The sequence below is a fragment of the Lissotriton helveticus genome, chromosome 1_1 (genome assembly GCF_964261635.1).
Source record: "Lissotriton helveticus chromosome 1_1, aLisHel1.1, whole genome shotgun sequence".
In the NCBI taxonomy this organism is placed as follows: Eukaryota; Metazoa; Chordata; class Amphibia; order Caudata; family Salamandridae; genus Lissotriton; species Lissotriton helveticus.
The window spans coordinates 582,780,608-582,804,357 of record NC_136057.1 but is presented as its reverse complement, the minus strand read 5'-3'; the positions used below and the strand labels follow the sequence as shown (position 1 = coordinate 582,804,357).

The 23,750-nt window shown below is 44.9% G+C and overlaps 1 protein-coding gene across 1 annotated transcript in view; it reads left to right on the top strand.

The window, feature by feature from the left end:
* ST8SIA1 (ST8 alpha-N-acetyl-neuraminide alpha-2,8-sialyltransferase 1) overlaps positions 1-22,354 on the top strand; it is a 602,520-nt gene extending 580,166 nt beyond the window's left edge. Inside the window, exon 5 of the mRNA XM_078674082.1 lies at positions 18,106-22,354. Within this exon, the coding sequence (XP_078530208.1) occupies positions 18,106-18,580 (475 nt within the window). The 3' untranslated portion in view covers positions 18,581-22,354. The remainder of the gene's footprint in view (positions 1-18,105) is intronic.
* Positions 22,355-23,750: the final 1,396 nt, after the last annotated feature.

The window sequence follows — 23,750 nt, the reverse complement described above, 5'->3', positions numbered from 1 at the left end:
AGAAAACCGCATTCAAGGAACGACTGGACAACAGCGCACACAACAGCAAAGAACTCTTCAACATCGTGAAAGAGCTCTCCAACCCCAACGCAGGAAACAACTACATCACCCCTTCGCAAGACCTCTGCAACTCCCTCGCCTCCTACTTCCACAACAAGATCGCGGACATACACAACAGCTTCAGCACTCAACCGACGCACGCTACGACCAAACCACCGCCCCCCACAACCACCCTCCGCGCCTGGACCCCGATCAGCACCAAAGACACCGTCAACACGATGAACTCCATCCACTCCGGATCTCCGACAGACCCCTGCCCTCACCACGTCTTCAACAAGGCCGACGCTGTCATCGCACCCCACCTGCGGGACATCATCAACACCTCCTTCGTCACTGCTACCTTCCCGGAGAGCTGGAAGCACGCCGAACTCAGCGCCCTACTTAAGAAGCCATCAGCCGACCCCACCGACCTCAAGAACTACCGCCCCATCTCGCTGCTCCCGTTTCCGGCAAAAGTCATCGAGAAGACCGTCAACAAGCAACTGGCCGCCTTCCTCGAGACGAACGGCTCCCTCGACCTCTCGCAGTCTGGCTTCCGGGCCAACCACAGCACCGAGACCGCCCTGATCGCAGCTACCGATGACATCCGAGCCTTGCTCGACAACGGAGAAACAGCGGCCCTCATCCTCCTGGACCTCTCCGCGGCCTTCGACACTGTCTGCCACCGTACCCTAGTACAGCGCCTCAGCAACGTCGGAATCCAGGAGAAGGCACTGGAGTGGATCATCTCCTTCCTCGCCGGAAGGACGCAGAGAGTCCGCCTCCCCCCGTTCAGATCGGAGGCCACCGAAGTAATCTGCGGCGTTCCTCAAGGCTCCTCGCTCAGCCCAACACTCTTCAACGTCTACATGAGCCCCCTCGCAGCCATCGCACGCCAGCACAACCTCAACATCATCTCCTACGCCGACGACACCCAGCTGATCCTCTCCCTCACCAACGACCCCGCCACCGCCAGAGCCAACCTACACGAAGGGATGACAGACGTTGCCAAGTGGATGATGAACAGTCGCCTGAAACTGAACTCGGACAAGACGGAAGTCCTCATCCTGGGATCTTCACCCTCCGCCTGGGACGACTCCTGGTGGCCCCCCGCCCTGGGCAGCGCACCCAAACCCACAGACCACGCACGCAACCTGGGCTTCATCCTGGACTCCTCCCTCTCCATGACCAGACAAGTCAACGCCGTCTCCTCGTCGTGCTTCAACATCCTGCGCATGTTATGTAAGATCTTCCGATGGATCCCCACCGAGACCAGGAAGACGGTCACCCAGGCCCTCGTCACCAGCCGTCTGGACTACGGCAACTCCCTCTACGCCGGAACCACCGCCAAACTCCAGAAGAGACTCCAGCGGATCCAGAACACCTCAGCACGACTCATCCTGGACATCCCCCGCCGCAGCCACATCTCCGGACACCTGAGAGACCTGCACTGGCTCCCGGTCAACAAGAGAATCACCTTCCGGCTCCTCACCCACGCACACAAAGCCCTACACAACCAAGGCCCAGGATACCTCAACAGCCGCCTCAACTTCTACGCTCCCAAACGCCAGCTTCGATCGACCAGCCACGCCCTCGGCGCCGTCCCTCGCATCCGAAGAGCCACCACAGGAGGAAGGTCCTTCTCCTACCTGGCCGCCAAGACTTGGAACTCCCTTCCGACCCACCTACGCCTGACCCAAGACCACCTCGCCTTCAGGAAGCAACTCAAGACCTGACTGTTCGAGCAGTAGCGGACCCCCCCCCCAGCGCCTTGAGACCCTCCGGGTGAGTAGTGCGCTATATAAATGCCTTGATTGATTGATTGATTGATTCTTGAGTTTTGAAAAGGATTTGGAATAATACTGCATGCAGCGTTCATAAAGCAGATCCTAAAAATGGTATCGGTTTAGTGCTCCTATGCTCATAGGTATTGATAAAATACCTAAAGATATAAATGGCTTGCATAAGGTGGACATGGCATCCGCAGTTCACTGAAATTATATTCTCATAGTTGGGACGTGTTTACTAATATATATGAGATAAAGTAATCTATGTTGTACATTATTAGTATAATGCAAGTCACCAATGACTTCCAGGACCATACAGAGGAATGAGGCTATAGGCAACATTACTTTATAAGGCCAGGAACTCTAAAGAGACTTGCAATATCCTTTTAATGGACAGCAAGGGGTATTTTATTCTTCTAATACATGGTCACACCATCACCTTTTCTACAAACCGCTCAAATGTTTTTAACTTACTATTTCGTGTTCCCAGCAGACATAAGAAATAGAAGTAGAAACTGTACACACCAAAAAGCAGTTAGTAATTTTTGCAAACAATATTAGAATTTGTTTAATGCTAAATCGATCAATAAATGCTGTGACTTTGTTGTGCAGAAGTATGCAGAGATTCTACCTTTCGGATAATGACCTACAGCATGGAAAAAAATAAACAAGTTGAGATAACTACCTCTTTTCTACTGATCAATTATTCATTTTAGAAATACATATCAGAAAAAGGAAAAGCCAGATCTTGCTTACCTTGTTTAAACTGCAGTAATTATGCACTGTGACCTCCCTTTCACCTTGGCTGCTAGCAGTACGCATTATGATGTGAAACCTCAACTGTAATAGCGCAGATAAAAAAGCTATGTCATTTCTTTATTTCAAGTGACTAGAGACATCACATATTTTATTACATGGCTGTAATAAGTAAATGGGAGATGGGCTTAAAGATGGAGTGTAGGCTCCCATGGTTTACCTTTCGATATAAGTTTAAACTGTATATTTTACTGTATTTGATGTATGCTTATTGTGCTTGTCCAGAAATGAATAACAGTAAAAAGCATATAACCAAGCTGTAGACAAATGTAAGAAAATATGCACTTCCTATTACTATGTTTCATGCACTGTGCAAAGCATGTCTTTATGAAACTTAGCACATGTTTTGCAACATATGGTAGGAGACATTGTGCAATCTTGTTTCAAGTGGCTTCTTGGGGAATTTGCTATAGTGGAGAGGTGAGGTCTATCATTTGTCCTAAGTCGTCCAAAGAGCCATACATATAACAATTCGACAAATCTTTTATCTGTTACAACACTAAATAGAGAGCTTTGTGCGTTCCATTTGTTTTCCGGTGACTGCAGTTCACATAAAGCCGTTCAATATGTTAACCTGTTCACAATGCCTTTCATTTATGTGTTAATTATCAAAACAGATAAATAGGAGGCTTTGTCATTTGTGCTAACGCGGGATTACTGGTTACTAATTATCTTACCAAATCCCATTTCCTGTCGACTGAATCGTTGGTACCTGTCTTGAGTAAAAGGTAATCTCGCAATAAAGCAATCAATTTAAGAACTTACACCACTCTAAATGACCACTGACCAAAATTAAGTTTTAAAGATTTAATATAAAGTCAAAGATAACTGAAGATACAAACTTCTCAAAATGAGATTAAGAAGATAAATCGGTATCACTATGAACATGAACTTTTTGAATAGTCTGAGTCTGAAGAACAAAATAATAAGTACAACTTCCAATAACATGAGCGTTGCCAAAATGAATACAAGTTGCAACTTCAAAGTCATTACAGAAAAGAAAATTAAGGTTAGTCTGTCCCTACACTATACTAAGTGACATCCCTACTTAGCAAGATCTTTACCCTCTAGGTGTCAGCCGTGGTGACTTCCTAAGAAGATCACACACTTCTCTTTGTCTCTTCTCTGATAATGGGTCTCTCCTGATCAGCCTATCTGCCTATCCATCCGCTTCCTTAGGCTCCCAAAATCATCTGCTCTGCTCTCCTCCCGGGTCTCTTTCCCTAATACCAAATCACATTTCCAATAGAAACGCCCCTTGGGACGCCCCTCACGTGGTACATCTTTGCGCGGTAAACTCCATGATGGTACTCTTGAAGACCCTCGTTATAGTTGACCTTGGTTCCCAGGCTCCTTCTTCCGTGCGCTGATACCCCCTGAAATTCCTGGAAACTCCTACAGGCCTGCGCAAGGCGCCACTGAACAAAGTCCCTTTCATTCGAGCTGATTAGGACCCTCGCACCTGCATACAGCTCGTCCTGCAGTGGGCCTCAAATTCCAGACTTCACCATATCTTAGGTCATAAAACACTCTCAGAGCTCCATACTGGACACCTCACGACCTCTCCTCTAACGAGCACATGGCAATTTAAACTACATGACATTATCTGTTCTGGCCTACTTGATTTACATGCAGCAGGTTCCTGCACTCTTAAAACGTTAACTTGATTTAAACAGCAAACATTCTTAACTAGCATACGTTTCTAAAATAACACATCTATAAAGCATATACTTTTAACCCTAAGTTCAATAGTACATTTTGAAAGAACCATGTCAACTTTATCTCACATTAGTTTAGCAGCACGTTCAGGTTTGCTGTGAATTGCCCTAAGGCCTACACATAATACTGGATTTTCAAAGTTACATTTAATTTGGACATGACTCTTTTTAACATGAGAACATGAGGTTTTCACATATACTCCAACATTTCTACATTAATCTCACACCGTTATAATTATAGTTACTCTACTTAACATTCTATACGTTTCACTACTGAATATAAACCACTCTGTATATTTCACTCCTGGATATAAAATACTCGTGTGCAAAACATGTTTAAACTAACTACGTGCTTGTAAATATGGTGTACTTATACATTTTTTCAAACTCGTGCTCTCTCAGTCCCCCCTTTGATGACCTTCAGGGGTCATCATCACCATGACACTAAAAATGTAGAACCTTTTAAAGTGAAGTCAGGACAGTACCACTTCTTTTCATACTCTCTAATGCTTTCAGACTTTTATATTGAGTGTCCTGCATCGCTGTCAACTCTTCTTCCTGTTTCTTCATAGTTCTCTGCAACCTATTTGCTCTATAACATTGATACAAACGCACCAATCCCCACAAAGTGATTACACAAATCACTACTATGATGATGGGTTTCAATATGTACCAAACGATACCCTTTCCTAAGTTGGCAAACCAACTTCCAACTTTACCCATTCCATGGCCTACTTTTTCCCACACATTTACCTTTGCCAGGTCCTCAATTTCGTAGTGTATGGCAGTGATGTTTTGTATATACTTCTCTAGAGGCTTTGAATTGTCTGGAATGTAAGTACAGCATTCCTGGACCTTCAAGGCCCTACAGACTCCTCCCTCTTTTGCTAACAGAACATCTAAAGCAAGTCGGTTCTGAAGAACCATTGCCCTAATCGATTGCATCTCCCCTTCTATCAGCATCAAGGATCTTGCAGTACTGGCAGATAGCCTATCTACGACTGTAGCTAACCTCCTGATCTTAATGTCATTCATTATCAATCCTAGGAACGGGAATGCAGCACCTATTACATCTCCAACTACTTCTGCTGCACCCAGCCCTCGCTTCCATCTAGTTGATATTTCTTTCTTAGGCGTATCTAAATTCTCAACATGATATATTTTAGGGAAGACAACAGCCAGATAGCATGATCCGTACCAATTATCTGGTAACTTCACATAGGCATATTTTCCACATACAAAATATACATTTGGTATTGCTTGCATCCCTTTCATGACGTTCTTAGAGTAATACTCCAATTGAAAGGCATGTTCACAATTGACTTGTCCTACATAAACGTTTTCATAATAGGAGTAACTCCTGTGAATGCACAGTTTCCCCCGTTTCTCCTTATCCAAAGCAATTGGACCAATACTACCTTTTCGTTGTTGTGCCCTTTCCTCCTTGGTCCAATCTGTTTCCCCTTGTCCTGATGCCTTCAATATCTTCTGCCTCCTGTATCTAGTATCTACCTGAGCTATAAACTTTTTCTCAACTTCTGATATTTGACAAGTCAGATTGTTGATTCGAGCATGTGAAGTATCTAACGTTCTCCATGGAATAAACCATTTGTGTAATCTGTCTTCGCTTTTGTAGTAGTCCCATTTGTTCAAATGCTTGAAATTCGGAACCTCTGGCAATGTCGAGTCGAAATTCGAGAAGTAATACTCAAATCCGTCTCGTCCATAAAACATACTTAACAATAAACTGCACGTTATTCCATATGTTAACGGAAGATGATGGTATCTGATACCCTCCTCCACTGAAGCTGGTAATTGCATACAGACATAACAATCCTTTACTTCCATGGCATCAACATATTCATAAAGCAATTTAGCATAAGCATTTGACTTGTAATTCCCCTGTGACTCATCCATGTGTAACCTTTTTACTTCTGCATCTAACAATGCTTTGTCTTTTTCATTGATGTTTCCCTTCTCTTTAATAACGGTAGTTCTCGGTGTTGACACTCCCTTATCCTCCTTAACTGCGGTTTCATCCCCTTCGTGTCCCGCTAGGAATGAAACAGTTACCACTAAAATTATAAGAGAAACCACTACTCCTAAAAATATAACAGCTATACATTTTGCCCTGCGGTTCGGGTTGCCAGCCTCCATGTTCTCAAACAGTGTAGTTTTCGACTTTCTTCCAGCATTCACTTCCTCTCCTTTTCAAACAAAGTCTTTCTCTCTTGCAATGTCTTTCTTCGAACACTTGGAAGCTTGACAATTTGTTTCCGCAAAACAGTTCAAAGTCCAGTAGAAATAGACAACCCTAGCCCTTCTCCATCCACTAAAATGAAACCCCTACCATTTTTTCCTTCTTCCACTCGGCGCTAGGTTATCTTGCAACAAATTTACAATTTCTTTTCAAAAGTCTTATTTTCGTCTGAAGTTATGTATGACTCAAGGAGTGACACTACTTCTTCATAAATGTCCATCCGAAGTATCATTCCCTCAGGTTCTGGACAGTTCGTACCACACCATGGAAAGTCAACTTTTTCTAGGATTATTCTCCTTATTTCGCTCAAGACAAGTGGACGGACAAAATTGAGAGTTAGCGTTTTTTCAATTTCCAATCCTGGTACTATCAGTTCTATATCCACAATTACAAAGGGGTCCGTTCTAATCAAGATCACTTTCTTCACTTTTCCAGATCTGCACCCCCTTGAAGACATTCGCAATATGATATTAGTCCACAACAATAAGTGCTCCTAGCATTTCTACTACTCGCTCAAGCATTTCCAAACGAAGAAGAGTTCCCTCCAATATTGGATATCGTGAACAGCAAACTGGAAACTCAACTGTTTCTAAAATCAACTTTCTTATTCCACTCAGGAGAGCAGGATGAACGATGTTGAGTGTCAGCAACCTTTCGGTCTCCGCTCCTGGCAGTAGAAACTTTATTTGCACTGTGATGATCGGGTCAGTTCTGATCAGTTCCACTTCCCTGATCCTCCCTGTTCTGTGTCTCCCAGACATCTGCAACGAGGTAGGTCCAATCGGGAGTAGAGTATCTTCTGCTAGGCACTCGCACCCTACTTGATCTTCTAAGACCCTCCTCGGCTTGATCCTGGATATCTTCTTCTGGATCTGAGTCTTCGGATATAGGAGTAAGCGTTTCTTCCTGGGCCGACCTCAAACTTAGCCTTCTTCTCCTTGTTGGCCAAGTGGCAGCTCCAAGCCTTATTCTCCTATTCCTTGTCCTCCCACTTGGTTCTTGATCGCTCCGATACGGATCTGAGTCTGAGTCGTATTCACTTCTGCTCTCTCCTTCAGTTGCGTCTTCTGTCTCACTGCCGTCCTGCCTTCGCTCTTCTTCTGAATCCGATGCGTTCCCAACTTCTTCCGACACCTCCTCAGCTGCCTCAATCCCTTCTTGCGACTCTTCTTCCACTTCCGGGCTTTCGTCTGGGATGGGAGCTGTTCCTTCTAGAGGTGCTGGAACTCTTCTAGTATGGGATGCATGGATCCAATTTGGCAGCCCCCCGCACTTCACCGCGGTGTTCGTTATCAGGATTACCTGAAAGGGCCCACGCCAGCGAACATCTAGGCAGTTCTTCCGGACGTGCTTTTTAACCAGGACCCAGTCCCCTGGGTTCAGGTCATGACACAGGTTCCTCGCTGCTGGAACTTCAGCCGCATGCACCTGAAGGGACACAGAATGGATGGCGTCAGACAGTCCTTTACAATAATCCAAGATCAGATCATCTGTAATATTCAATAGAGCAGTAGTTGGAACTGTAGGAAGTCTCATGGCCCTCCCCATCAGGATCTCGTGGGGAGAGAGACCTGTCCTCCTATCAGGCGTGCTGCGCATGCTCATGAGCACTAAAGGAAGAGCATCTGGCCAACTCAAAGATGTGGATGCCACTACTTTAGCCAATCTATTCTTCAAAGTGCCATTCACTTGTTCCACAATTCCTGAAGCTTCTGGTCGATAACTACAATGCAGCTTTTGATCGATATTCAGTGTGGAGCACAACATCTTCACTATTTCGCTGTTAAAATGTTTTCCTCTGTCCGATTCCAAAGAGGCAGGCACCCCGAAGCGCGGTATCAACTCCCTGAGCAACAATTTAGCCACTGTGAGTGTATCGCACCTACGTGTAGGGTACGCTTCAACCCATCTGGAAAATACGCATACAATCACCAACACATACCGAAGGCGATTGACTCTTGGCATCTCGATGAAATCTAGTTGCATTCTATTGAAAGGCCCCCCCGACCTCCCAATGTGACTCAGTGTGACTGGGGTTCGTTTGCCTACGTTCAGCTGTTGGCAAGTAACACATCGTTTACAGACTGATTCTGCTGCTATTCTAAATTTAGGGCAATACCAAGTTTGCCTAAACACTCTCATCATAGCATCCCTTCCTAGATGTACTGGACCATGTATTTCTCTCGCCATGGGATTAGCTAATTCTTCAGGTAACACAGCTCTCCCATCTGCTGAAACCCAAAAATCCATTTCACTTCGCACACAACCTGCTATTTCCCATGCCTTTTTCTCTGTTTCAGGTGCGTTCTCCTGCATTATTCTTAAATCCTCCCAAGTGTCTACAGTTTCTAACATCATACTTAATTCAGTCTTTTCTTCTGCACCTTCTATTTCCACCTTTGAGAAAGAATAACTTTGTTCCGCACAATAGCGTGCGACTTCATCAGCATATCTATTACCTTGTGACACAAAATCGGTATTCTTAGTATGTGCTACACACTTTACTACTGCGATGTCAACAGGACCTTGTAATGCTTCTATCAGCAATCGCACAAATTCTCCATTTCGAATGGGCGAACCAGAGGAGGTCATGTAACCCCTCTGAGACCACAACTGCCCGAAATCATGAACCACACCGAAACCATATTGGCTGTCCGTGTAGATGGTGACTCTCTTTCCGTTTCCTGCTATGCAGGCACGAGTTAGGGCAATAATCTCTGCTACCTGTGCGGAATGTACTCCTTCCAGGCAAGCGGCTTCCACAACTCCAGTAATGGTACAAACAGCATAAGCTGCTCTCAACCGACCAGTATCGTCTCTTAAACATGAGCCATCAACAAAATAAATTTCATCGGGGTCAGACAATGGCTCATCCACAATATCTGGTCTGGGTTTCGTGCATAGTTCAGTCACATCAAGGCAATCGTGGTCTTCACATCCTTCGCCTTCTATTACGGTAGGTAATGGCATCAAAGTAGCAGGATTCAAGACAGAGCATCTCCTGAGAGTCACGTTTTCTGCGGCAAGTATAACTTGCTCGTAGCGCGTGAGCCTACTATTGGTCAGATGCTGCGTCTTCGTCCTGGTCATTAACAATTCAACTGAATGTGGTACATATACCACTACTGGATGTCCCATCACAATACTTTCGCTCCTTTCAATGCTGACACCCGTTGCAGCAACGGATTTGAGACATCCGGGCAACGCTGCGGCTACTGGATCTAATGTAGCCGAAAAGTATGCAACTGGTCTACGGGCATTACCGTGGGTCTGTGCCAAGACTGACAAAGCACATCCCTCTCTCTCACAGCAATAGAGTGAAAACGACTTTTCATAATCTGGCATTCCCAGAGCCGGAGCACGACATAAATCGTCTCTCAGCTGTAAAAACGCCACCAGACATTCTTCATCCCATGGTACCGGATCACTCACCTCCTTGTGCGTCAGTTTCTGTAAGGGCTTTGCTTTCAGTGAAAAGTTAACTATCCACTGTCGGCAGTAACCCACCATTCCTAAGAACATTCTAACTTCTCTCTGTGTTGTAGGCGCATTCATTTTCATTATCGCCTCTATCCTCTCTGGGGACACCTTACGTTTCCCTTTTTCTAACCTGTGCCCTAGATACTGTACTTCTGTCAAACAATACTGTAACTTGCTCGGAGATACCTTATGTCCATTTTCAGCTAAATGATTCAGTAAGGCAATTGAATCTGCTTTACAAGCTTCCTCTGTTTCTGACGCAACAAGTAGGTCATCTATGTACTGTACCAGAACCGAATTCTGTGGCAGTACTAGATTCTCAAGATTCTTCTTCAACAACTGATTAAAGATGGATGGACTGTCTGTGAATCCTTGTGGGATTCGACACCATGTTAAAACGCGATCTTCCATTTTAAAAGCGAAAAGGTACCGGCTCTCTTCATCCAATGGGATTGAAAAGAAAGCCTGACAAAGATCTATCACTGTGAACCATTCTGCTTGAAATGGTATTTGAAACAATATCACTGATGGATTCGGTACCACGGGACAACATGAAACGACTATGTTGTTAATCTTTCGTAAATCCTGAACTATCCTAAACTTCCCACTAGGTTTCTGCAAACCCATAATCGGGGAGTTACAAGGACTGCCCACGATTTCTTTCAGTATTCCCTGTTGAATCATTGACTCGATCACAGGCTTTATTCCCGCAATCGTTTCCTGGGACAATTTGTATTGTGGCGTTCTTGGAAACTCAACATTTGGTTTTACCAGAATTTTTACCGGTTCTACCCCTTTAATCAATCCTATATCTTCTCCTGTGAAATCCCACACCTCTGACGCCACTGCATCTCTTAAGTCTTGTGGAAGATCTTCTACAGTCAGAGTAGGATATAGTTCTACACAGAATTTTGAATTGGCCACCTTAAAGGTAGCATCATCGTCGGTAGTCTGTACCTCCACTCCTTGCGGGGTGCAGTATATGGTGCAGTTCAATTTGCACAACAAATCCCTTCCTAACAGACATACCGGACTCGAGTCACAAACCACAAACTGATGTTCGTTCATATGATTGCCTATTTTCACAGATACTGGTTCTGTCAACGGACTAGTCATTCTCTTATTTGCGACTCCTACCACCTGAATTGTTTCCCCTGACATCGGCAAGTCTGGAACCACCGCTGATCTCAGAGTCGAACGAGTAGCCCCAGTATCCACTAAGAACGTAGTGGGACACCCTGCCACTTCTGCCTCAACAAATGGCCCTCTCTGATCCACTTCTAGAACTGCCCCGAGGGTACAGTCCTCTTCACTGCTCACCCGTTGTCCTGTCAATGGATCAATGTAATAACATTTTTCTTCCTCAATAAACAGAGGCATTTGTTTAAAGACCTTTCCTCCAGCTGTTATCTTCGGTGGCTGTGGGAATTGGGCCCGTGGAGCCGAAGTCCCCCCTTTGGCCACCTTATTACTTGGGACTGTCACCTTTTGCACTGGGTCTTCTTGGACCTGTTCTTCTACTTCTAGCTCCCCATTTTCAGGGTTAAAGGGACACTCGCGTCGCCAATGCCCCACCTGATGACACAGATGACACTTTGTCGTTTTCTTTAAAGTGGCAAAGTCTATCCTAGGTCTCTGCCCTTCTTCATTATCTTTGTTCTGACCATTTGGTTTTCGTCCCATCCCCTGCTTCTGCTGGCCACCCTTCCCAGCGGACTGCATTTGCACCACCATCAATTTCTCCTTTAGATTCTTGGCTTTAGAATCTATCTCGTCACTGCAGTACCTCGCATATCGTAAAATCTCATCTAGTGGTTTGTTCTGCCAACAGATTAAATGTTGCTGTATCATCAAACAAATATCAGGTCTCAACCCCAAGACAAACTTTGACACGAACTGCCCTATGTCTTTGGGATCCATTACATCTAGTCCACTGTATTGCTTGAATGTTTTCAACAATCTTTCATAAAACTCGTGAACTGTCTCCTTGGGTTCCTGCCTTGTTCGGTCTATTTTTACCCAATCTATATCCTGTGGTGGTACCTTATCTTTCAGCCATGCTATTACCCTTTCATACTTTCGCATGACAATCTCAGATGGTCCATTTGTTCGAGCATCCCTCAATGGTTCAGCATTTGGCCATTCGACACTAGTCTTACAAGGGGTCCACAGATCAGATGGGACCACGATGTCAAACAACGTGTTCAAATCTATCCACAGTACTTTCGAGATTTTAACGAACCTCTCTACCTGCTTATACCATTCGACTGGATTGTCCCGCAACTTCGGAAATGAGTTGGTAAATGCGGCTAAGTCTCCTCTACTCCAGGGCACATGTACATAATTTCCATTTGATATTTCTCGCAAAGGGAATGCCTCCATCTGCATTACCCTTCCCTCAGGGGTCATCACATTTGTACTTCGCCTAACTGTGCCCTTTTTCGACCACCTTTCTTCCCATTTATCCAGTTCTCTCCACACTCTTATCCCTGTTACCAGCTCTCTTATGTGTGTTTTTAATCCAGTAGTTCTCTTCTCATCTAGATCTTGGTCTGCGTACTGTAATCTGTGGTTGCTCTGCAATGCCCTTGTCCTAGACAAATCCACGGCATACTTGTCTGCCAAATCAGTCAGTTTTTCATGAAACGCTCTAGCTTTCCTAGTAATATCCTTTGCCATGAACAATAACTCATCCTGTTCGTACAATTCTATCCTTTCCAAAGGCAATGTTCCATCTATTATCTCATCAACATCTGATTTTAAACTGGTAACATCAAGCCTTTTTGCCTTAATTTCAGCTTTCAAGACACTCAATTTAGCTCCTCCATCCGCATCTCTCCCATCCCAGCTCCGAGATCTACGTTTAGGTATGGGTGAATTATAAGGAGTCCTCCCCTGTTCCCATCTCTCTAGATCCCATGCCTTTCCGTCTTCTCGGGGTGGGTGGTGAAACACTCCTTCATGCCTCATAGCCCCTCTCTCCCCCTCCGGGCTAGTTTCACGGGATGCAGGGTAAGATGTTCCATTACTCCCTCTTTCTTCCCTACTTCCCTGTGATTCCTGATTATTCGAGGCGTGGCGGGACCTATCGCTGTTCTCCTTTCTCCAATGTTGAACGTCTTCCCCAAGTGTATGATGAAGGCACCTAAACCTATTCTGAAAAGCCCGTACCGCCTCATCTCCTCCGTTCCCCCAGAGACGGGACATTTCCTCACATTCTACAATCCTAGTATTTTGTTCCGGCTGTTCTCTCTGATTTGTAGGACATGCATCCCCTCTATTCTCTTGACTTTGGCCTTCCCGGCCCTGACTACTCTCGCTGGCCCCACAATGAGATACTGTCCCGTTACCCCTGCTTTCCCACTCTGGTTCCGTTCTTGTCCTGTTACTCGGAGATACTATGGACCCGTCCCATTCCCTCAAATCAGCTCTTAACTCTGAAAAAGATCTTGGCCGCGGGTCCCCTTAGATCCATTGGTCCTCTCGGACCTCCCTGTTCTGAATTGGGACCGACAGTTGTGTCTAATGGGGTGTTCCACGTTACCGAACCTGGTAATTGTTTCCATGCATTCGTCACATTATTCCTCCTTTCCATCTCAATCCTTTCCCTATCCAATTGCCTTTGTTGTTCCCCTCTATCTCTCTCAGAATTATAGATCGAAACTATGGGTCCTATGGTAACAGGCACTTGAAGAGCGTCTGGCAATCCCACAGACTCAACCCTTTCTGTGGTTGGCGTTTTCTGCACCACAAACCTTCCCACTACACTCTGTACAGTGTTGTTTGGAGGTGTTTCTCCGCCTTTGCTAGGTGTCCATTCCGATATAGGGAGTGGTGTATATCCCTCTATCTCATTCCCATCTTCCCTTGCGAGCCCTCTATCTTCTATCAACCCCACTCTCGGAGGTGGTCTATCCATTAACAATCTGTTTATCAGATTGTCCTCCGACTCGCTTTCCTCGTCTTCTTCCATGAGGTTTCCTCCTCCTGACACCTCCCTCATCGGATACATTTTCTCCACCTCAATAGTCTGGACCCTCCAACGCTTTTCCTCCTCATCCCATTTGGAATCTCGCACTGCCCTTACCGATCGCGTCAGCCTTTGTTGACGCCTGTTCAAATTTCGGTCGTGTGCAGCCTTAATCCATGCATTAAGTGCCTCAAACTGTGTTGGTCTAGGTGAGGGTTTCAATGAGGACATGGTTGCTTTTAGCCGATGTAACACCTCTAATTTAAACGTCCCGTACTTCGGGAACTGCATTTCCTCATTCCCTTCCGTAAGCTTATTCCAAGCCCCAATCCACAATATCGTATGCAGCCCAACATTCGTTGCCATATAATGAGCTGGCGTACCCTCTGGGGGAGCCTCTTCCCCGTAATAATGTTCACTTCGTTTACGTTTAAAAATCCCTTTCAAACACTTAAAACACTTCATGATTTCTCTTTTCTCCGCGTTTGTTTACTTCCTGATGATATTCCACCAATCTCGGCGCCGTTCTCACTAACTGGCCTATCCGTACGCGACTTTCCTCCGACGTCACTCTAGCCGCCCAACCAGAGCGCGGCTCTAGCTAACTAAGCATGGGCGGATTTTGCGGATCCACGATTCGCGGATTCAGCGGATTCACGGATCGTGGATCCGCAAAATCCGCGGATTCAGCGGATTTGCGGATTTGGGGGCGGGGCTTCCTCGAGCGTGTGGGCGGGGCCAAACGGACGGGGCTTCCACGCGAGCGCACATGCCTCTTGTGTGTCTAAAAGGTCAGAGACCGATCAGAGCAGCAGATTAAGAGACAGAAGCCCCTGGTCACAGGAACAGCACGGGGGTTGCGCTCGTATGCTGAATGAGTCACTGCATTTGCGCTTCAACTAGTTCCAGCGACCAAGTGTGTGTCACTATGCAATCGCGCCGAAGTGCGCAGGGGTCCCTTGAGTGAAATGTCCATCATAGTGGGTAAATGGCGGGAAGACGGTGCACACCTCGAGTGTGTGGGCGGGGCCAAACGGACGGGGCGTCCATGCGAGCATGCCTCTTGTGTGTATAAAAGGTCAGAGACCGATCAGAGCAGCAGATTAATTTTTGGGCTGATGAATGAGTCACTGAATTTAAGCTTCAACTAGGGCACATGCTTTATTGATATTTGCAAGTGTTTCCTGTTGAGGTTTATTTTTTTGTGCCAGGACCATTGTGCCCGAATGAACCCTGCCCTTCATATTTATTCAAGAAGACACCACTGTTGAAATAATTTACGATGGCGCCGGCAAGCTGCCAGCGCCATCCTGCAAAAGTTACTTAATTAGCTTCAACAGGAAGCTCCAACTGCTAAAATAAAGCAGGCGCTCGAGCCCCTGCTGTATCTTATCTGTTAGAGCTTCCTGTTGAAGCTAATTAAGTAACTATTGCAGGATGGGCGCTGGCAGCTTGCCGGCGCCATCGTTAATTAGGCGCGCTTGAACTTTTGACCGCAAAATCCGCTCCGATCGCGGATTGCGGATTTTCGGCAAATCCGCGAGAGTTCGCGGATCGCGGATTTGCCGAAAATCCGCAAAATCCGCGATCGGAGCGGATTTTGCGCTCATGCTTATAGCTAACGTCACACCAACCGCTCAATCACAGCGCGGCTCTAGCCGACGTCACCCGTCCCCCTTCGCAGCAGTTCCCCTCCTTTCTCAGCTCGTCTCCTCGGTCATGCACGCATCCCATTCATACTCTGAAAAATGATTACTTCCGTCCAAGCGATCACCTTTCTTTGACTGTACGCCCACAGTCTTTCTGTAGTTGTCACCCTAACTTGGCGAAATGTCTTTCCGTTTAATTCCAGACAATCGCCTTCTCCGATAGGTTACTCACACGCAGTAACTTTCGACCAGCGTCCGTTACTCATACACTCACTCTTACACTCCCCCTATCTTGGATCCACGGCGGTCAATGGTACCTCGTGACCTCCGTACTATGGTCGACAACTACCCTGGATGTTCGATACACCCAAAACCACTTAAGCTCTGGCCTGAACTTAAGATTTCACCAGTACACCCGTTTACCAGGTTACCAGTTTACCAGGTTGCGCGCGCTCACAACCGTCTCTCATTCACACTACAGGCATTCAACTCCGCAAGACATTACAATACAAATACAACACAAAACACCGCAATCTATTCACGCATGACCCTTTTTATACTCACTCTCCGATACTGCTGCTTTTCTCGCACCGTCTGCACCTTTCGGCACACGATTCTTCCGCTGCTCGTCTCTCGGCGTCTCGGGCCTTGGGGTAAACTAACCTCTCTAGATTACCTTCCTCAAGAAGATAACCATCCTCACTCTGCTACCAACTGCTAACGCGGGATTACTGGTTACTAATTATCTTACCAAATCCCATTTCCTGTCGACTGAATCGTTGGTACCTGTCTTGAGTAAAAGGTAATCTCGCAATAAAGCAATCAATTTAAGAACTTACACCACTCTAAATGACCACTGACCAAAATTAAGTTTTAAAGATTTAATATAAAGTCAAAGATAACTGAAGATACAAACTTCTCAAAATGAGATTAAGAAGATAAATCGGTATCACTATGAACATGAACTTTTTGAATAGTCTGAGTCTGAAGAACAAAATAATAAGTACAACTTCCAATAACATGAGCGTTGCCAAAATGAATACAAGTTGCAACTTCAAAGTCATTACAGAAAAGAAAATTAAGGTTAGTCTGTCCCTACACTATACTAAGTGACATCCCTACTTAGCAAGATCTTTACCCTCTAGGTGTCAGCCGTGGTGACTTCCTAAGAAGATCACACACTTCTCTTTGTCTCTTCTCTGATAATGGGTCTCTCCTGATCAGCCTATCTGCCTATCCATCCGCTTCCTTAGGCTCCCAAAATCATCTGCTCTGCTCTCCTCCCGGGTCTCTTTCCCTAATACCAAATCACATTTCCAATAGAAACGCCCCTTGGGACGCCCCTCACGTGGTACATCTTTGCGCGGTAAACTCCATGATGGTACTCTTGAAGACCCTCGTTATAGTTGACCTTGGTTCCCAGGCTCCTTCTTCCGTGCGCTGATACCCCCTGAAATTCCTGGAAACTCCTACAGGCCTGCGCAAGGCGCCACTGAACAAAGTCCCTTTCATTCGAGCTGATTAGGACCCTCGCACCTGCATACAGCTCGTCCTGCAGTGGGCCTCAAATTCCAGACTTCACCATATCTTAGGTCATAAAACACTCTCAGAGCTCCATACTGGACACCTCACGACCTCTCCTCTAACGAGCACATGGCAATTTAAACTACATGACATTATCTGTTCTGGCCTACTTGATTTACATGCAGCAGGTTCCTGCACTCTTAAAACGTTAACTTGATTTAAACAGCAAACATTCTTAACTAGCATACGTTTCTAAAATAACACATCTATAAAGCATATACTTTTAACCCTAAGTTCAATAGTACATTTTGAAAGAACCATGTCAACTTTATCTCACATTAGTTTAGCAGCACGTTCAGGTTTGCTGTGAATTGCCCTAAGGCCTACACATAATACTGGATTTTCAAAGTTACATTTAATTTGGACATGACTCTTTTTAACATGAGAACATGAGGTTTTCACATATACTCCAACATTTCTACATTAATCTCACACCGTTATAATTATAGTTACTCTACTTAACATTCTATACGTTTCACTACTGAATATAAACCACTCTGTATATTTCACTCCTGGATATAAAATACTCGTGTGCAAAACATGTTTAAACTAACTACGTGCTTGTAAATATGGTGTACTTATACATTTTTTCAAACTCGTGCTCTCTCATTTGCAATACCAATAGCTTAAACTCTCGCAAATGCGAGACCTATTGCATTGAAAATGCTTGTTTGACAGTGTGCTCGAATATGTGAATCAGTGCCCTGCAATCGCTGATTTAATACTAAGAAATCCTCAATAGCTAAACTGTGCAAAACTTGTATTTGGTGAACATGTGCTGACGATTCTGTTGTTTTTTTAGGTTCCAAAACCTCGTGTGGTCCAGGAAGGCCTTTGTGAACAGCGTCAGAGTCTACAACCACAGCCACGTCTACATGCCAGCATTCTCCATGAAGGGCGGCACCGAGCCCTCCCTGCGGGTCTACTACAGCCTGGCAGATGTCAGTGCCAACCAGTCAGTGTTGTTTGCCAACCCGGACTTCTTGAGCAGCATTAGCAAGTTATGGAAGAGCAAAGGGGTCCACGGGAAGCGCCTCTCCACAGGGCTCTTCCTTGTTAGTACCGCCCTGGGCCTCTGTGAGGAAGTAACGATTTATGGCTTCTGGCCTTTCTCTAATGACTTGCTTGGGAAGTCTATCAGTCATCATTATTATGACAATAGGCTGCCCGACACCGGCTTCCACGCCATGCCAGAGGAGTTTCTGCAGCTCTGGTTCCTGCATAAAAGTGGGGTTTTACGAATGCAGTTGGAGCAATGTGAAGGCCCACATTTGTAAGACTCCATCCCGCCACCAGGTGGTGCTGTGATGGAAGTATTTGCTTTCTTCTGGAGGGAAAAATAGAAACTGCTAAATAATTTACAATGGATTTTGCACGGACTGGGAATAAACAATGTTCTTTCCGAAAAGAAGGCAGCTGGACTCTAGCTAATGCTTTCTCAGCCAAGAAAAAAAAGCTCAGCATGATTTTGTGGAAAAGAAGAAAGAACAAGACTCGTTTTATTGACAGAACAAATTTGCGCTTTGCAGAATTGCTTTCAGTTTTAAAAGTACAGGATTAAAAGGGCATTAATGGGCGGGGCTTGGTGAAAATGCAAAGTGGGGTGAGGGGTTAAGGCCGAGAAATGACTTTTGTTTACAGTGCCAACACTTCTGGGCATTTTGATCTGGCCTGGCAGCTGTGCAGTTTTCTTATTTGGATTGCTGCTTTACACGGGCTATCCTGTAGCTCGGCCACTACAGAACTGAATGTACTCAAAGAAATTATTTTGCTGGAAGTCCACCTCACGTATGCAATATTATTTTTTAGATAGCCGTTTCAGCACACAAAGACCAAAATGTCTCATCTTAATTTACATGTTGGAAACGTCCAATTCATACTGTTCTTCCTTGGGTCCACATTTTCCTATGAACTGCCTTATTTATTCCATGTTGTGCTCTTCCCTTCTCACCGCTATGGGGCCAGAACTAGCGGTTAAAATATTAAACGAATGCATTAAGCCGCTAGATTTCACATCCATCTCTTCAAACTCCGTCCTCCTATTCTGCGATATTATTGGCCCTCGGGTGAAAAGTTATGGTGGTCTAATAATATTTATACTACTCTAGCTGCAGCAATGTTATTTAAAATATTTGAGCTGGCACCTTACCATGTAACTCTATGGCCTAAATTATCACTGCTAGCAGTGCCTAGAAATGTGAACTCTCGTGCCACTGTTTTGATTCCTGGTTCTTCTCCCCAATGCTGGAACAGAAGCTAAACACTGGATTATGTGTGTATTCCATATTTATTTTAGTGTCCACAGTACGTTCATGTTTTGTTAACCTATAAGATCCACGAAAATATGTAGCTTGACGGCAGACTGTGACTTATTGTGCCCAATGCCATCCCTATTCAACAGCAGTTCTGCTCCAAACAGAGCACACAAGGTTATGCCGAAAGGATCATAGACTTGCACGCAATTCAGTACTTAACTATGGGTTCAATGCTCAGCATTTTGTTATGTGTCTTAGACTCAAAATTACTTTTTTGTGGCAAGTGGCGGCCATCAGAGGGCCTTTGCAATGGAACAATGTGCATGTCTCCTGCATTGCCGATTGCATTCCCTTACACTGGAAGCATGCATTTCTAGAAAAATACAGCACAGCATGGGAGATGACGTGTCTGCTTTCCACGGGAAAGAAAGCGCAGGCATCCGACTTCAGAGAATGTATTTACATCATTCCCTAAATTATGTGAAACTACTGACTCTGACATGTGTTTGTGTGTATGTGAATGCTTCTCTTTTCTTGAAAAACCATGCCGCATTCCGAATGCCTCAGTAGGCAGCTTGAATTGGATTCCTTTTGATGTCATGGTCAGTGAACAGGAGATCTCATCGGATCCACATCTTTCGAGACGCAATAAGCTTTACTGTTAGTTCTTGAAAGCTGTTACTGATTTTGATTGTTTTTTGTATTTTGTTTACCAAAATGCCAATATCTCATTTGAGTGAGAATTCTAACCAAAGCTGACTTCAACCCAGTAATGTGAGCCCCCCATGACATTCCACCTTCACTTCATCTGGTCGTACATCTAGCGCCAATATAGCACCAAATGTATTTTTGGGAATACGAATGCCTCCTTCTTTCTTGGATTTCCTCTCTGGGTCTTACCTTATGATTTCTTGTTTTATGAAAACTATTTTCTGGGGATTCATCCCAATACCATAAAACTTGAAGTTGTCACCAAACATACAAGCATGTCTAGAATTCTACATAAATATTTGTAATTCTGAGCAATACTGTGGAATTACTTGTATCAAAGTCAACACATTTCCCCATTGATTCAAGGACAGTGATGCTTACTGAGTAAACAGCGAATAAGAGTTCACCAAAAACCATGATGTGTTCCCTAGACTGAACGGGAATTGGGAATAAATGCAAGATTAACCATAGTAGCTTGACAGGTAGACCCAGATTTGCACAGTTTCGAGCAGCGCAGCACAGTACACAGAAATGCTGTGTTGCACAAAGGGGAAAGCACAGTACAGAGCCATGTCTACATAGATTACCTGTTGCTGGTGTCATTTCCTGAGCCAGCACACAAGCAGGGTCTTTTATTTCGTTCAAAGCCTTGCATCATGGTGCAGAGGTGATTTTGTGCTCTAAAGCATGTAGGGGCAGATTTATGAAGGCCTTGCGCCGCCGGTGCGTCACTTTTTCCCATGTTAAAAATGACGCACCCGCGGCGCAAGGCCTTCATAAATCTGCCCCGTAATTTCTACTGAGAGCATAACCTTCTGGTTCGAAATGTTATCTATAAAAAATTTGGAAAAGGGGCAGACGCATAGGGTGTGCACTGTGCGACAGTGCTTCAGCTTTGGAGGTAAATCACTGCATTCCCCTTTTAATGTGCCTGCTTAGAGTAGGCATTAGATTTTGATGCAAAGTTTGGTTAGGCTACCGTAGTCGATTAGGGGGCTTATTTACAAACCCAATGCGCTGCCAGAATGTTCCAGCGCTGCACTGGGCCCTGCGTGGTTTTTCATGGCCTTGTAGCTGTGGTGTAAGGCAACGCAATGCCCATCGCTGTGCTGTTTCACACTGCATGGGAAAGGCATGCCATAGGGTTGCGGTGGATGTTCCCACTCAAGGCCGATTGTTTTGACACATTCTCAGATTTACAGTGTACATCTGGTAATGCGTCAAAACCCTGCGCCTCCCCAGGGCTGGTGCACTGGCTGTTTTTGTGGTCTCCCTTCCAGCACAAACATAACCCAAATTCAACACAGGCACACTTGCACTATTGTGCAAGTGTGCCTGCGTTGGTGGATGGCAGTCATTTGTGCACCAGCGCTGTGAAGGAGGACAGGAATGCACCATATCTTAGAAACAGTGCATACTTTCCCTTTTCTTTTGAGGCAGGGCAGCGAAGCAAAAAGCCTTGTGGCGCTACCCTGCGCCAAAATGTTGTAAATGAGGGCCTAGGCCTTGCATAAAAATGTATGGGTGTTTGCCATGGTTAGCCACTAGAACTTGCCCGTTGAGGTAAAAGATCGCATAGCTGATTTAGCGCTGTGAAAAAGCCCCCTTTCTAGTGGCTATCACCTTTTGCGCTGGACAGCAGATCCCTGCTGCTTCTTTGCGTCGCGCTAGTTTCTGCTCAGAGTAATGGTAAATCTGCACCCTGGCATGTCAAAAGGTAAAATAAGGATAAGGTACCAGAATATCATGAACTAAATTTCATCTGACCAAAATATTGTGTCCTACCTTTTGGTATTAATAACTTAAATTTACACTCGAAGGGACAATCAATTTGGTAAACGATATTTTGGACAGGACACTTATGCCAAACGATATTTTTGTCAACCATGTTCTGACATACAACTAAAATAGGTTTCTTTGCATATGAAAAATGTAAAAAGGTTAGTGTCTAGGAATGTTCCAATGTCAAAAATATTTTTGGGTGGTCTTTCGTAGGTAATCTTTTCAATTTAATTTTACTGTTCATGGAAGTTACATATCATTGGTTATTTGATTAGAAAATTAAAATATGATGCAATGGCATAATGCAGTTTTCTTTGTATTTCATTTTTTCAATTAGCCATTTAAATTTTCTCATTTTTGAAACAGTCAGTTATTTGTGTATCACTCATTTCAATAAGCAGGTGCAAGGCCTCGGAAAGAGCATTTTCAAATGTGAATGTGCAGAAAGCTCCCTCTCAGAACTTCTTGTTTTCCTATTGTTTTCTTCTCATACAATGTTGACCACTTTCTTCATTGCCTACCAGCTCTGTGCTACCTCTGCCTGTCTTTGTGTGTTTTTAACCACCCTAATTTATTGACTGCAATGATCACGGTTACCTTGTATCTTCCAAGCATTCACTCATGCTACTGCCTGTGTTCTTGCATCACTCTCATGCTGATACTAAGCACCACCCAAACAAACATGCCACCCATCCAACATTCCCTACCAAATAGCAGTTCACCATCAATTCAATATTCACCATAAGCTCACTGTTCATTATTTTTCACCCAGTCACCCTTTACTATCCATTTGCCATCCATGCACCATTCACCATTCATTCAACAGCCACATATACATGTTGTTAGAAATGGGATTTCTGGTTGGCTAGGGCATGCGCCTGAGGCAGGCAGAAACCACCACTCTAGTCAGGGCAAGGGAGTTACACGCTGAAGATAACCCCTGCTCACCCCCTTGGTAACCTGGCAGAGCAGTCAGGCTTATAGCAGAGGCAATGTGTAAACGGTTTGCGAAACGCAGTCACACAGCAATGACACACTAGGCACACCACAAAAGAAACTCCCCACAAGGTTATGTAAAAATAGCCTTTGTATTATCCATAAAACACATTAGAACACAATCACATATATACACTGGGCCACTTGGCATTTGGCATGACTTTACAGGAATCACAGAATCATCAGGCCAATCGGGCCACTGTCATCATATCACAACTTAGTTAGTGAAGACAACCAGTAACTACTAGTTACTCACTCAGCACCCAACATGAGGCATGAACATCATAACAGTACTAAGCATATTATGCATACATCCTAATTACATCAAGCCCATCTTAGGCCTAAACCTCATTAGCAGCATGTACAAATGCTGTAGCCAGAATTTACCAGGAACTCCCCTGGTCATGTATGTGTCCCTTCCCCTTAGGGGTGGCAGTGATTCCTTTGACGCTCCTGCTGACATGAGGTTTCCAACTAGCCCCCTAGCTGCAGATGCAGCAAAAACAATGCTCCAAAAAGGTCCGCAATGGGACCTCGACCCGCAGACACAGGCCCAAAGGCTAATCTGTCCGCAGCCCTCTGGGGCTTAACAGACGGCTGCGTGGAAAAGGGGAAACTGGGCGGCCTCAGCTTGTCTCTTTCACTGGAGAACGTCCCTGAGGCAGAAGAGACAGATGCAGCTGCCCATAGCCATGCAGCACAG